General features: G+C 49.4%; 1 protein-coding gene across 1 annotated transcript in view; it reads right to left on the bottom strand.

Annotated features, from left to right (window-relative positions):
• The window catches only part of Cux1 (cut like homeobox 1), a gene marked incomplete at its 5' end in the record, with an annotated part of 173,087 nt that overhangs the window by 11,712 nt on the left and 145,877 nt on the right, over nt 1–15,498 (bottom strand). Inside the window, one exon of the mRNA XM_059249787.1 lies at nt 4,462–4,764. Coding sequence (XP_059105770.1) covers nt 4,462–4,764 — 303 coding nt within the window. The remainder of the gene's footprint in view (nt 1–4,461; nt 4,765–15,498) is intronic.

The raw sequence follows: 15,498 nt of genomic DNA on the forward strand, positions 1-15,498 counted from the left end.
GGGAATTCCAGGTTAGTGTAAACCACACAACGATAGCCTCGGGGGAAAAAGGAAAGAGAGGAAAAAGCCAAGCTTCCAGGAGCCAGGTGAGCTGAGGGCGGCCGTGCAGTGTCTGTCAGCGGCAGGGAGATCCCTAAGCACAAACCCAGAAGGTGGAGTGGTAGCTGCTCAGCTCTCACAGGCAGCTCCTAGCCAAGGCCAGCTGGGTGTCTTTTTATGATTAGCAAGGTCAAGGGTCTTGCTGAGAGAATGAGCACTTGACCCCTGGGTCACAGCAGGAGTGAGGAGGGTCTGGAAGCTCTGGGATCGAAAGGCTCACTGGCTGTACTGCTTCTGCAGTCTAAACTGCCTTTGCTTGATGTGGCTTAGGGAAGCTCAGCCCTCCCCTGGATCCCTGTCTTCTCCCAGGCAGGATAAGCAGCCCGCCTTGGGCTGAGCACAGGCAGATGGCTCTGGAGGGCGCAAGAGGTCCCAAGCGTGCACTGTGTCACAGGCTTAGAAGAAGGGCTTGAAGGCTGGAAGAGATGGCTTACTGTGTGCAAGCACGAAGACCTGAGTTAGATCCCCAGCACTCACATAAAAAGCTGGGCACAGTGGTGTGTGCTGTAACCCTGGGCTGGGAGGGGAAGGCAGGAAAACACCTGCAATGCAATGGTCAGCCAGTCTAGTCCTAACAGTAGGCTCCAGGGTCACTGAAAGATCTTGTCCCCAAAATGAAGGTAGAAAGAGTTTGAGGAGGACATCCACACTGACTTCTGATCTCCATGTATGTGTACACGCAACATGCACATACATACACCAAGGTTTGCTTCCTCATGAAAGCCATTCCTGTGTGGTGGGGAGAGGGCTGCCATTCTTAAAGCTATATATCAGATCTATTATGACCTACGTGGACTGATGGGAAAAGCTTGAACGAACAGAAGCTCATTCTGGAAGGTGGAAGTGGAGATTGGGATCAGAAAGGCCACCGTTTGGTCTAACACAATATCTGGGACATAGGATGCTAGGCAGAATGTGCCAGTTCCACAGTGCAGCTAGACATTATGGAGGCTGGCTTGTGCTATCTATGGTAATGTCTTCAGCTATGAACTGAAACACTATAGGGAACAACCAGAGGAAATGATGTGGCACTATATACTATAAATATGGTTGACTGCGTAGCCAAATTTAGTTTAGGGGGCACACCCCCATTTTAACTTAAATTTACTAAGTTAAGGGTATAGTTCAGTGGTAGAGCCCCTGCCTAGAATCCCCCAGTGAGGGGCTGGGGTGTGGCTCAGTGGTAGAGCACCTGCCTAGAATCCCCCAGTGGGGGGCTGGGGTGTGGCTCAGTGGTAGAGCACCTGCCTAGAATCCCCCAGTGAGGGGCTGGGGTGTGGCTCAGTGGTAGAGCACCTGCCTAGAATCCCCAGTGAGGGGCTGGGGTGTGGCTCAGTGGTAGAGCACCTGCCTAGAATCCCCCAGTGAGGGGCTGGGGTGTGGCTCAGGGGTAGAGCACCTGCCAAGAATCCCCCAGTGAGGGGCTGGGGTGTGGCTCAGTGGTAGAGTGTTTGAACATGCCAGGATCCAAGTTGGAGGATATTTGGATCTTGACCAGGGGTCATCTCTGCTGCCTGATGCAGCTTGATGCTGGCCACTCTGTGCCCACAACTACATCCAGAGTCCTGTGAGGCAGATAACTTTCCCCACAAGCCTTAAGACCAGTTAGAGCTACCATGGGAATTACTTCTGATTGCTAAGCCCAGGTGATGGGCTACAGGCTTTCTTGGCAGTTTTTCAGGTTAATAACTGGTCCTATGCAAGACTGGAAAGTTGTGTAGACCAGCAGGGCACTGCTCTAGCTTCATGTAATATATGCCAACTAAGTCTCCAGTAGGAATGGAAGCTGGTTAGTGATGCCAAGGAGGAGGCTCCAGTGTCTGTCATTTCCAAACTGCGATCTTACAACTTGGTGGCTTGAAAGGAGGTTTTTCTTCTGCTGTTCTCAATGTTTACACGGAAGGGTGCTTTCTAACTGGGAGTGGGTAGCAGGAGTAATCGGCCTGCTTCCTTGGACTCGTGACAAGTCTCTGAAGAAGGGGATGACTCAAGTGTAGGAATCCTTCCACATTTCAATAACCGATGAACATATGGGCTTTGGGCTGTTCTCAAATCAGCAGCTAAATTTTCATTTTTTTATGAATGAGCAATTACAATGGTTCTCAGCGGATGTTCTTTTTTCCTGTGTTCTGTTTGGGACAATACATTGCACAAATGGGATATAGGGGACTCAAGATGATGGGTGGGCCTGACTCCAGACTGTAAGTCACTGGCAGACTTCACTGCAACTCAGTAGCAACTTGTGTTTGTGTGTCTGTGCACACATGTTTGTGTGTGTATGTGTGTGCACATGTGGCAGCCAGAGGACACTTTTGGCTGTCATTCCTTAGGCACAGTCCACCTTCATTTAAATTTTTCTTTTATATTATTTATTTAGGATGTGTGTGCATGTGTGCGTGCGTGTGTGTGTGTGTGTGTGTGTGTGTGTGTGTGTGTGTGTGTGTATGTGCGTGCCAGAGGATAACTTGTAAGAACAGGTTCTCCACGTCTACTCTTTGGGCTTCAGGGATTAAACTTAGGTCATTAGGTTTGGCGGCAAGTGCCTTTACCCATGAGCCATTTTTCTGGCTCTCACCCTGTATTTTTAAGACAGTTCTTCCACTGGCCTGGACTTCAGCTAGATTGGCTGGTTGGCTAGGGAACTTCAAGGATCCTCCTGTCCATGCCTCCCTCACACAAGGATCATAAACTTGCCACCATGCTTGGCAATTTATTTTATTTGTTTTTGTTTCTCGAGATAGGGTTTTTCTATAAACCACCCTAGAACTCACTCTGTAGCCCAGGCTGGCCTCGAACTCACAGAGATCTGCCTGCTTTTGCCTCCCAAGTGCTGGGATTAAAGGTGTATGCTACCACTGCATGGCTCAATGCTTGGCATTTTTTACATAGGTTTTGGGGATTGAACTTGGTGCTTCGTGGCAAGCACTTTACAGACTGAGCTCTCTCTCCAGCCTCAACCACGATGTTCTTCTTGTCTTATTCTATCTTGGGAAAGGTGAGACATGCAGGTCCCCCAGAAGGTATTGCATGGTTCCAGCCATTCTGTGGGGCTGTCTTAGGACTCCTTTCATTGACATTTTCACTTGGGACTCGTGAGGACACAGGACCTGCAGAGAAGCTACAGTTTTTCCTGCCATGCCTGTCCAGGAGGGCATGATGACGTAACAATGGCAAGATGCCCTAATATTCTTAGAGCCACAGAGCTCCTATCCAGCAGCAAGAGAGCCCAGGTTAGCTACCGCATGTCTAAGGCATACGGCCTGAGGCTGACACCATGAGGGTGACCAACTGCAGAGCAGCAGAAATAGCAGCAGCAGGATTAGGTGGCTGTGAGCTGCTAAGTAGGGCCTGAGAGCTACTGAGAGTCACCAGCCTGTGATGGGCAGGATCAAGCCAGCATCACCGAGGGGCTGGCTTTCATGGCATACATGGCTTGCCCCATAGCAGGAGTGGACCTTGTTTTTGATGTCCATGAAGTCACCTAATGCTGCAGGATTGAGCTGATCCACCCTGGGATCCACTATGGATTTAGGCTCTACAGGGCATGTCCTAATACGGGAAGCCTCTGTGGGCCACCTGATCTGCTCTGGCTTACAGGCTGTCTTTTTTTTTTTTTTTTTTTTTTTTTTTTTGGTTTTTTTTTCGAGACAGGGTTTCTCTGTGTAGCTTTGCGCCTTTCCTGGGACTCACTTGGTAGCCCAGGCTGGCCTCGAACTCACAGAGATCCGCCTGGCTCTGCCTCCCGAGTGCTGGGATTAAAGGCGTGCGCCACCACCGCCCGGCTACAGGCTGTCTTTTAAGGTATGTTGAGAGGGGCCAGGATTGACTCCTAAGGTTCTTGTACTCTAGTGAGTGGGCTAGGATTCACACTGTAAGATATTTCATGGTTTTTTGTTGTTGTTTTGATGGAACCCAGGGTTTCAAGTATTCTAGGCAGGTGCTCTACCATTAAGCCATGCCCCCAGCACCACACTAGGGGATTCTGGGCAGGCTACCACTGAGCTGAGCCAATCCCCCAGGTCCTTTATTGGGCAATTTTAGGCATATGCTCTGCCTCTGAGCCACAGCTCCAGGACCAGGTTCTTTAAAGTATACTGTTACCATTAGGCATGTCCAACATGTAGCTCGACAGTTATCAATGTAGCCCAGTACAAAATCAAACTTTAAATATTAAGAGAGTTCTGTTTTTAATTTCTTTTGTGAACTTTGTGTATAACAACTGTGTGTGGCAAAGTAAAAAAGTTGAATGTCTGGAGATTTTAGAGTCTTTGCCTGGCTCAGCCTGCAGCCCCTTCCCTTACCCTTTCAAGGCTTCAAACAGGAAACAACCGGATGCCTGGTGACCTGGCAGTGGGGACCTACCGAGGTTGTTGTCCGTCAGCACCTCTTTGACCCTCTTGGTTATGCCGTAGGTGTCCAGCTCGGGAGACATGGCTACTAATTCTTGGATGCTGAGGGCTGAGTGTCCAGAGAGAGGCAGCGGTGTTGTGGGTTGGGAGTCTGAGGCGGGTGGGTCGCTGGGTTCTGGTGGTTTGCCTTCTTTACTGGTCTCAATGGCGGGACAAGGCTGCTGGACCAGCTCGGTGAGACTCTTCACAGATTCGCTGGAGCTCATTGGGGACTCAGGGGCAGGGCTGCAGCTGGCAGAGGTCTTTGGAGTGCTTTCTAGAATTAAACACAGCAAGAATGGCTGCTGAAAACATGCATCTTTCACCACGTACACTGACTTCGCTTCCATAGGAAATGTTCATTAAACCCCCTGTTCTAGAAGGTAGCGTGTGGCAGTCCTCAGGACTGCCTGTTATTTCATAGTTTTTCATTAAGTGTAACCTCCAATTTTCTGCATTAAAGGAATAAAAATAACACCAACAAAGACAAAAAAAATCTACTAAAGGTTCAAATAAAAGGTTTCTGAAGGCTTAATATCAGGGCATTTTGCTAAAAAAATATGTCATTATGATTGCTATGATTTGTTCTAATCAAACCCCATGATTCTGGTAATTCAGAGGGACTGAGGGTTGAGCCTAATATATGTGATTATTTCTTCTGTGTTTTCCAGAACAAAACATATGGACAGGAGGTGGAGAGATGGCTCAGACGGTGAAGCCTTGCAAGCATGGGGATCTGAGCTCTCTCCTTAGAGCCATGTTCAAAGCCAGGCATGGCGGGGCAGAGCTGTCACCCCATCACCGTGCAGGCAGAGCAGGCTGACCCCAGGGCTCACTGGTCAGTTATCACGGTGTACTCAGTGAGCTCCAGCCTAGTGAGAGAGACTGTCTCAAAACACACGGTGGTGGTGCCTACGGAATGAAGACCAAAGGTGTCCTCTGGTTTCTACACGATACAGTGTGGACAGATCATTTCAGGTGAGCGTTGCCTAGGAGGCCAGATAGTCATATGGTTGCAAAGACTCTGGAGCCCAATGCCTCAGCTGGTGGTCTCCATGGTGGTCCAAAGAGACAAGTCTTGGGATCAGATTGCTTTTTTGTAACACTACCAGAGGTGCTGAGGTTAGTGGACGAAGAAGGGGACCAAAGAAAGGTGGCATGCCTGCTCTGCATCAACCCAGGGGCTTGGTGGTCCTGCTTACTTTAGAGAACCATGCCCTCTGCTCATCTAGCCCATACTAAGAGTGGCACCAGAGCTGGTGTGGAGACCATCAGGCATCACATGCTCCTTGCTTTAGAATAGTCTGCGTCTTGTTGGGGGTCACTGATGGTGCCTTCTGGCTGAGTGTGATGGTTAATATGGCCAGTGAGAGGATGCAGAATCACTGAAGAGACCAGCCTTGGACATGCCTGTGAGGGGGTTTCTAGGCTGAGTAATTGCTGTGGGAGATCCACTCTGGATGTGGACAGTCCATTCCGCGGGCTAGGCTCCTGAACTGCATAGAGAGGAGGAGGGGAGCTGAGCACCAGCGTTCCCTCTCTGCTTCCTGATGGCAGACACCATGTGGCCGGCCGCTCACGCTCCTGGCATAACTTCCGCGTCATGACAGGCAGCGTCCCCTCAATCTGAGAGCAGTGGTTTTCCTTCCTTCAGCTGCTCTATCAGACATCTAGTCACAGCAACAGGAGAACTAACACCGTGTGCAGCCCTGCCTCTCCTGAGAGGTCTTACCCATGAGCCCAGCACACTGCCTGGGGCCTGGTTTGGGGGTGTCTAGAATAAAGACTGGTCGTGTCCTAATTTCCAGTGACACAGAGAGCATCGAGAAGGGAGTGTGAATGACTCCAATCCACAAGACCTAGTCTGTCCTTGGCCGTATTCTGTGTTTGGTACACCTTCTTTCCTCATTTCCACTGAGGCTGACATACCATGGGGTCACATAGGAGGGGTCAGGCAAGGTGTGGTTACACCAGGCCTGAGTGATGGTAATTGTATTGAAATGTACTTTTTCCCTAAGAAGGTCTATATTCAACATAAAGCTCTAGTTGATGGCTGTTCCCCCCAGTGGCTAATAGGTGACTGACTGATGATGTTGGCCAGAGTCCAAAGGCAGGACCTTCTGGGTCTTCTCTTGTTTGCCGCCCCTTCAAGCTGTAACAGGTCCCTAAGTAACATCAGCACAGCTGCAGGTAGCCAAAAATACTGTGGCCTGGGCTGGCTGGGGTGTGATATAGTGGCAAAGCAGCAGCTGCTGAGCACGTTCAGTGCCTTGAATCACATCTATGGCTATGCAAAGCAAAAACAAAAACCAATAAATAACCAGAGAAAGAACAAAAAAGAAAACATTGTCATCTTATTGAAATATTAACAACAGGAAAGATTATTTTCAGCTTATGGCATATACATATGAATATTATTTAGTATGTGTGATACATGTGCATGTATGTGCAGGTGTACATGCCCACACAGAGGCCAGAGGATCAGATGTCCTGCTCTATCACCCTTTACCTTTATCCCCTTGAGACAGGGTTTCTCACTGTACCTGGAGCTAGGCTCGAGGCCAGAAAGTCCTAGTGACCCTTCTGTATCCGTGCCCCTGAGCACAGGGCTACAGTAGGCATGTAGTAACACCTGACTTCATACGTGGGTGCTGGGGGTTTGAACTCAGTCCTCATACTTACGAGGAAATGCTGTTACCACTAAGCCATCTCCCCCCAGAACTCTTTTCTATATATTTGGACTAACAAGCTCTTCTGTATCCAGGGAGAGGGGTATACATTAAAAACACAAATATTTTATATGAGCGCCTAGAAAGAACAAAACCAGAAATGGAACCACAATTGAATCCAATAAGCCTGTGTAATATCCTCAATTGGTACAAAGTCCCACTGTGTCATAAAGTTGTGTGCTCAGCATGGAAAAAAATCAGGTTAAGAAAACAACTGAACTGCTTTGTGAGACATGTAAAAGAGATGAGTGTGGGGGCAGAAATGGCCTGAATCCATCTTTAAGGCAGTATGAATCCTGTAAATCAGATTTCTTCTCTCCACTTGCCCTTGGGTCACCAGACAACAGGGTCTGAAACCTAGCAAATGTTGTTTGTGTGTCGGAAGCAGCAAAGGAATCGTACTGTGAATTCACCCTGACTCACCCATGCGAGGGGCCCATTTGGCAGATCATCCATCTTAGTCACTGACTACTGTCAAGAGTAGCATGCGTCCCCAGCATGATAAACAGATTTCTCCTAGGTTTGTGTCCTTTAACCTACAGCAAGGTCAAAATCATGGCTGCCTGTACCTAACCGACAGCAGAGGGCTGGCGACTGTCTGGGAGGCAGGTCTTACCCACAGCTCCAGCTGCCTGCTAGTCCTCTCAGAGGTGTGTGCTCAACAGGCTACGCAAGGCCTGTAGAACCTAACAGGTGTGCACCTAGCATGCATGAGGAGTGTCCCTTTGCACTCCCCACGACTGACAAAGGGAAGGTCCCTGCTGAAGAAGTGACACACGGTTGCTGAGGCTGGCTAGTGTCTGAGTGTACTTGGTGGGAGAGGCTCATTCACAGAGACACTTATGTGCTGTAGTCTCAGGTCACAGAGAGCTGAATGGCTTACTTGCTATTGTTTTTAAAAAGTCTCATGTAGCCTAGGCTGGCCTTGAACTCACTACCTATCTGGGATTACAGGTATGCCTCACCACACCTGCTTTATTCAGTGGATAGGAAGCTGGAAGGTGGGATGGAGATGCAGGTTCAAAAGCAACTTAGGAGAGTGTGGGGGGTTCAAAGATAAGTGGTAGGAGGATCTGGAGGAGGTCTGGAGTCCCTTGCATGGCAGGATGTGTGGTGAACCATTCAGAGGGGGCATGCTGTTGCAGGGGTGCTGTGGGGCAAAGTAGGACACCCCCCCCAGCTTAAGTGTGGTAGTGGTCACCTGCAATCCCAGTTCTAGGGAGGCTGACACAGGAAGATCTTGAATTCTTCGGAGGTTATATAGCAAGAATCCATTAAAACAAAAAACCCCAATGAAGATGAGAGCAGGAGATGGCAGCTGGTACAGTGCCTGCCATGAACATCAGTCCTGAGAACGCCTGTCAGGGGCCAGTGAGGTGGCTTTTTCAGCAGGTGAAAGCTCTTGCCATCAAGCCTGATGATGACCTGTATTTGATCCTTGGGACCCAGGGAGGAGAGAACTGATGTCTGAGGATTATTCACAACGTCACACATAGGCACCTACACACATCAGTCACACCAAATAAATAAATATAGAACAAGTTAGGAAAGCAACCCTCCAAACCTCACATAAACAAGCAAACACCAAAAGGCTAAGTGCAGTGGTAGGTATTTGTAATACCAGGCCTGGGGAGATGGAGAGAGCAGATCCCTAGGGCTCCTGGGCCAGCCAGCCGAGCTGAACTGGCCAGCTCCAGATTCAGTGAGAAACCCTGTCTCAAAAAATAGGGTGGAAAGAGACAGAGGAAGACTTGTCACTGACCTCTGGCCTCCACATGTACTGTGTGCATTTGAGCCCCATATGAACATGTACATGTGTGCACATGCACACAAACAAAAAAACAAGTGAAAAAGAAACCCTACTTTGTGATCATGTGTCACACCAGCCACCCTGGAAGTGACACTGACCAGGCTTACTGTGCACAGGCCCAGGGTGACACTTAGGAAAGGAATTCATGCACTCAATCCTCATGACCACCTTCCAATGCACAGCAGAGGTGACCTGGACACACTCAGACGTCTCATCCTCCCAATGCACAGCAGGGGTGACCTGGACACACTCAGACGTCTCATCCTCCCAGTGCACAGCAGGGGTGACCTGGACACACTCAGACGTCTCATCCTCCCAATGCACAGCAGGGGTGACCTGGACACACTCAGACGTCTCATCCTCCCAGTGCATAGCAGAGGTGACCTAGACACACTCAGACGTCTCATCCTCCCAATGCACAGCAGAGGTGACCTGGACACACTCAGACGTCTCATCCCCCCAGTGCACAGCAGAGGTGACCTGGACACACTCAGACGTCTCATCCTCCCAGTGCACAGCAGGGGTGACCTGGACACACTCAGACGTCTCATCCTCCCAGTGCACAGCAGGGGTGACCTGGACACACTCAGACGTCTCATCCTCCCAATGCACAGCAGGGGTGACCTGGACACACTCAGACGTCTCATCCTCCCAGTGCACAGCAGGGGTGACCTGGACACACTCAGACGTCTCATCCTCCAGAGCCACCTGCACAGTTGCCCGGTGCTCATCCTGTGCTCACCCTGTGCTCACCCTGTGCTGAGTGTCTGCTCGAGGCCTGTCTTTCTGGGCAGTGATTCTACAACACACGTGTGTCACAGCAGGAATCTCAAACATGGTGATGAGTCACTACAAGTCAGTCATGGCAAGGGTCAGGAAAGGGGCTCAAGGCACAGTTTTTTTTTTTTTTTTTTTTTTTTAAACCTCATATGCATGAGGCTGTGTGCTGGAGACCTTGGCCGGTGTCTTGCTCCAATCTCCTAATAACTCTGGTTGGACACATGCCCACACTCCAGGCTGGAGAACCAGCTGGCTCCATCTGGTCAGATATCCTTGGATGGAGCAAGGAAGGGAGCCAGAGCAGGATGGAAAAACTGCATTTCTACCTGTAATGTCGTCTGCCGCCAACCTGACAACCTCTCTGCCCTATCCACCCTATCTGTTATCCACCCGCCCAGCCATCTACCCATCCACTCACTCATCCATTCCCCACCATCTTCATCTTTCATCTATCTATCCATTTTCTTTTTTTTTGACAAGGTCTTGCTATGTAGCCCTGGCTGGCCTAGAACTCATTTAGTAGACCAGGCTGGCCTCAAATTCATAAGATGATTCTTCACCTCTGCCTCCTGAGAACTGACATGAAAGCTATATGACACCATGCTGACTTTGTCCATCCATATGAACCATTTTTGGTTTTTACAGTGTATTTCTTTTAAAATGTTCTCTATCTATCTATCTGTTTGGGTGCACACACTATGGCCCATGTGTGAAGGTCTGGGGACAACGTTAGAGTTGGATTTCTCCTACCATGTGGGTCCTGCAGATCAAACTCAGTTTCTCAGTCTTGGTAGCAGGTATCTTTATCTGCTGAGCCATCTTGACGGCTCTTCTGTCCACATTTTAAAGCACCTACTTTGTGTCAGGTACTCTGCTAGGCATTGGAGAGAAATTAGAAAGACCTCCGCAACAAGAAAAACCACACACCCCTTCGACAGTCTAAACAGCCCTAGGCCTATGATAATTAACAGGGGGTAATTTGCATATTTTAAAAGCCCAGGGGGTGCTGGGGGTGTGGCTCAGTGGTAAACACTGGCCTAGCATGCTGCAGGCCTGGGTTTGCATGCATTGGTCTTTGGGGTCCCACAGCAACGGAGGCAGGGTGTGACACTTAGTGGTCTGTGAGGATTCACTACTGCATGTGGACCTTGGATCTGGCAAGAGGAGCTTGGCTCTGAAGCAGAGGGCAGAGACAGTGACTCAGGGCCTGCAGAGATACACAAGGTGTTTGGGAGCCATAAAAGGATTATGGAAGACATTCTACTCCCCAAACAGCAGGGCTAAACAACAGCTGCTTTAAGCTTTCAATAGAAGCCAATAGAAAACACATATCTGCCCCAGTTTTCCAAGACAAACCGCTCTGCAGTTTATCCGATCCGCTGCTGCAATTTCCACGCCCAGCCCTCCTCTATCTCGGTAATAACCCAAATTCCATTTAGTGTTCATTTGAGCAGTCAGGATGAAGTCATTTTTGATTATCTCCCCACTGTGTAAAAAACAGCTTGAAGGTAGGAAGTCAGCAAGCATTTCCTCCAAAAAGTAATTATTGCAAGTGACATTTTTACTGCTGGCATGCCATACGGCGAACTGCGCGTTCAGAAGGACAAGTTGCTGAAACAAAATGACAGGGTACTCTGTGACATTCTGACAAGAACCCAAACATTATTTAACTGGCGGCTGGTCTGATGGACCGCTTTTCATTATGTCCAGAGTGTAGACTTTGAGCCAGTGCCAGGCCAGGCCACTCTAAGTGACTCTCGTGACAGATGAGGGAGATAAGGTGGAGAATTCAGGGAGCAGGTTACAGAAGAAGAGAGGTATGGCCTAGCTAGAGAAAGGACGACTAACCCAGAAGAGGACATGGACCTCAGTCACTGTGGGCAACAGTGCAGCGGGCCCTAGGGAGCTCAGTGTGGACATCCTAAGTGCATCCTGGCAGCCCTGGAGGGATCTGAGGACCTTCCCAGCCTATAGCCATTGACAGCTTTGGAAGTCAGAAGAGGGTGACCACCTGCCTGAAGTGCTTCCCAACCTAGTTCAGATGAGTGGACAGTGCTGTGGACAACCAAGGAAATGCCCAGTCCACTGGACAGACCAGGCCTTTGCACTCAGTGTGAGAGGCACACTCTGCTCAGCCCTGTGGTTTACAGGGCCTTGTGGAACGTGCATCCTGACACTGGTACGTACATCTTTGCTTGGTGGCCTCACTTCCATGCCTAGGCTTTGTGCTAAGCAGCAGATTCTCACAGAACTCCTGGCACCTCCCCAAAATTCCTACAGTCATACATCTCCAAGGTGTCTTCTTTAATCCGGGCACTTGGAAGCAGAGGCAGGAAGCCCAGCCCAAAATGCAAGGTGTCTTCTTTTCAACATGAGTGTTGTTTTGACTAAAACACAGGCTACTCTGATCCATTTCCCAGCATGCTCTGCCCACCCTTTTCCTTGTACCTTGGGACACCTCCTCACTAGAAAACAAACAAAAACCAAAGAAAGAGGAAAAGTAACCAGTGGTGTCAGAGATGACCCACAGCCTTCCACCCATGAAAAACTTCCCAACTTCTGACATCACCAACCAGCTCCCAAGGAGTCCTGGGCAGACTACTTCCTCTGTGGAAATCCAGCCAAACAGATGGCAGTGGCAGGTCTCAAGCAGGTCCCTCCGCACCCCCGCCTCTTTGTTAACACACCAACCCTGCTGACCTAAGTCTCAGGAAATTTACCAGGATCCCCTTTCTTTCTTTTCAGGAACTCAGAGATCCGCCTGCCTCTGCCTCCTGAGTGCTGGGATTAAAGGCTCGCTGGCCACCGCCACCTGGCTCCCTTTGTTTTCAAATAGCAGAAAGGAAAGAGCTAGGCTGGGGGCATAGCTCTATTGGTAGAGTGCTTGCTTAGCATACACCAAGCCCTGGGTTCCATCCCCAGCACTGTACTAAACAGCTGTAGGAGGAGGATCAAGAGTTCAAGGTCTGGGGTTGGGGATTTAGCTCAGTGGTAGAACGCTTGCCTAGCAAGCACAAGGCCCTGGGTTTGATCCTCAGCTCTGGGGGAAAAAACAAAACAAAACAAAACAACAAAAAACAAAAACAAAAAACTTCAAGAGATGTCTAGCCGGGCGGTGGTGGCGCACGCCTTTAATCCCAGCACTCAGGAGGCAGAGGCAGGCGGATCTTTGTGAGTTCGAGGCCAGCCTGGTCTACAGAGCGAGATCCAGGAAAGGTGCAAAGCTACACAGAGAAACCCTGTCTCGAAAAAAACAAAACAAAACAAAACAAAACAAAAAAAAAGAGTTCAAGGTCTGGAATAGATGAGACCCTGTGTCAGACTTTCAAGTCTCTTCTGGGCCTGAACTGTAACTTCAGCAGTGATTATGACCCAAGGGCTCCAAGCTCTGCTCAAAAGACACAGGGGCTGAGGATGCAGCTCAGCCGGCAGAGCACATTCGAGGCCCTGGGTTCCAGTCCAGCACACAGAGCAGGCACGGCAATGCACACCTATAATCTCATAGATATAGAATTAAATATAATTAAAAGAGAGCAGTAAGTATCTGCCACAGAGTAGATGCTGGTGTGTGTCCCTGTGTAATGACAGGACTTAAAAAATCAGGACTTCCAGAATCTGCATCAAGGACGACACAGAAAGCACACACTCTTCCTGAGCCAAGCAAGGCCGTCTAATACAGTCAAGTTATTCAACTTCAGTTGCTTCTGCCTCCCTGGCTGTGACTCCCAAGCCCCTTGACTTTCACTGAGTAATGAGATCCTCTGAGTGCCAGGCAGGGGCTGGATGCTGGGGTGCGCATGTCAAGAAAGCATCCTGTAAATCCCAGAAGTGGAGGCCAGGTGGGTAGAGGCACGTCACCCAGCAGGTCCCACTAACAAAGACTCTGATGAAGCTGGGGGGATCTAGAAGAGCACTTGTCCCCTGAAGCTGAGACTGCTGACCACCAGGGACGGTCACGCCTAGGGGAGGATGGAAGAATGGGACACCTGAGTCCGCCATGTACTGCTGCACCCTCCCCAGGGATGCTCTTCACACCCTGCCCCTCCTTCTTCATACCGAGGAAGTGACTTAAAGGGAAGTGGGGTCTTAGGAGTTCTGTGTTGAACAGGCCTCAAATTCACACCTCTTGCCTTAGCTTCCGAGTGCTGGGATTATTGCCCACACCACCACACCTGGCTCTCCCCCTCCTTCCCTCCTTCCTGTGTTGTTGTTTGGGGCTGTGGTCTCATGTACTCCCAGACTGGCCCCAAACACCTGAGCTTCTTGTCTCTACTTCCCGCTGTGCCTGCTCTGTGTGCTGGACTGGAACCCAGGGCCTCGAATGTGCTCTGCCGGCTGAGCTGCATCCTCAGCCCCTGTGTCTTTTGAGCAGAGCTTGGGCCCTTAGGTCATAATCACTGCTGAAGTTACAGTTCAGGCCTGGAGGGAAGCCATGACTTGATACAACTGTGGAGTGACTGTGTGACACAGTTGGCCCTGTTTCAGGGACATGGGGCTCACCTTGCTACAGACCATATCCATTTAGAAAGAAGGCTTTCAAATTACCTCTGCTAACCTCATTACTGAACCAGTTGTGTGTATGAACACTTAGCAGTGAATTCTTGTGTGTTAAGAGAAAATGCACAGCACACAGTCTAAATAGATATTACTGCAGGGAAAAAACAAACACTCCAGTTAAATTGCTTTGTTGTAATCAAAGATTAATCACTCTTGTGCACATGGTGTGTGTGTGTGTGTGTGTGTGTGTGTATGTGTGTGTGTGTGTGTGTGTGTGTGAAGGTCAGAGAATAATCTCTGGTGTCATTCCTTAGGCACCATTCACCTTGGCTCTTTGTGGTACTGGGAATTATACTTAGGACCTTTTATGTGCTAGGCAAGTGCTCTCCCTCTGAGCTGTATCCCCAGTCCCACCTTGATTTGTGAGACAGGATCTCTCACTGGCATAGAACTAACCAAAGGGGCTCGGCTGGAGATCACGTATCTGCCTGTGTCGGCCTCTTTAGTGCCGGGATTACAAGTGTGTACCTTGTGCCTGGTACCCTTACTCACCCTCAGTTGTGGGGTCTACGAATCAAACTTGAGTTCCCAGCCCAAAGCTGGTCCGTTTTGGAAAGGGCTATATCCAGGCTGGCCTTGAACTTTTGATACCCTGGCTATAGCCTAAAACTCGACTACAGGTGTGCATCCCCATGATCCCTCTTTAAAAAGTAGTCTTACATAGTCTTTCCTTCGCAGGCCCTCTGGGACTGCAGCTCTCACACTCCTTCCCCATGGCACCCCGTGGGCAATGGGCACTGTGTCCACTGTCCAGGGAGAAGCATCTGCCTCAAGCAGCCTGTCCCCACTCAATAACAAAGCCACTCAGCCAGCACGCAGGTAATGAGTCTGGGCTGAACTGGCAAGGCTGTTCCATAGCCAAATGAAGCTGGTGGCACACATGGGTGTGGCTTACTACTTCCTGTCTTTTAATGACCACTCGGGTAGGTGAACTACTTCGGTTGAATGAGAAACCAGGTGCCATTTTCCTTATAGACATCTTTGTTTGAAAGGCTATTAAGGTACATTATTTTACACATCCTCCTAATCTTGCCATACTGCTTTCTTTAATTTGTGATGAGATTGTTGGGAAAGAGTACTTAATGTAGGACAGTCAGTAAAAGTAATTTATCATTTCCCCGCTTCAGTGCGCCTG

Source organism: Peromyscus eremicus, chromosome 23 (assembly GCF_949786415.1).
Source record: "Peromyscus eremicus chromosome 23, PerEre_H2_v1, whole genome shotgun sequence".
NCBI classification, from domain to species: Eukaryota; Metazoa; Chordata; class Mammalia; order Rodentia; family Cricetidae; genus Peromyscus; species Peromyscus eremicus.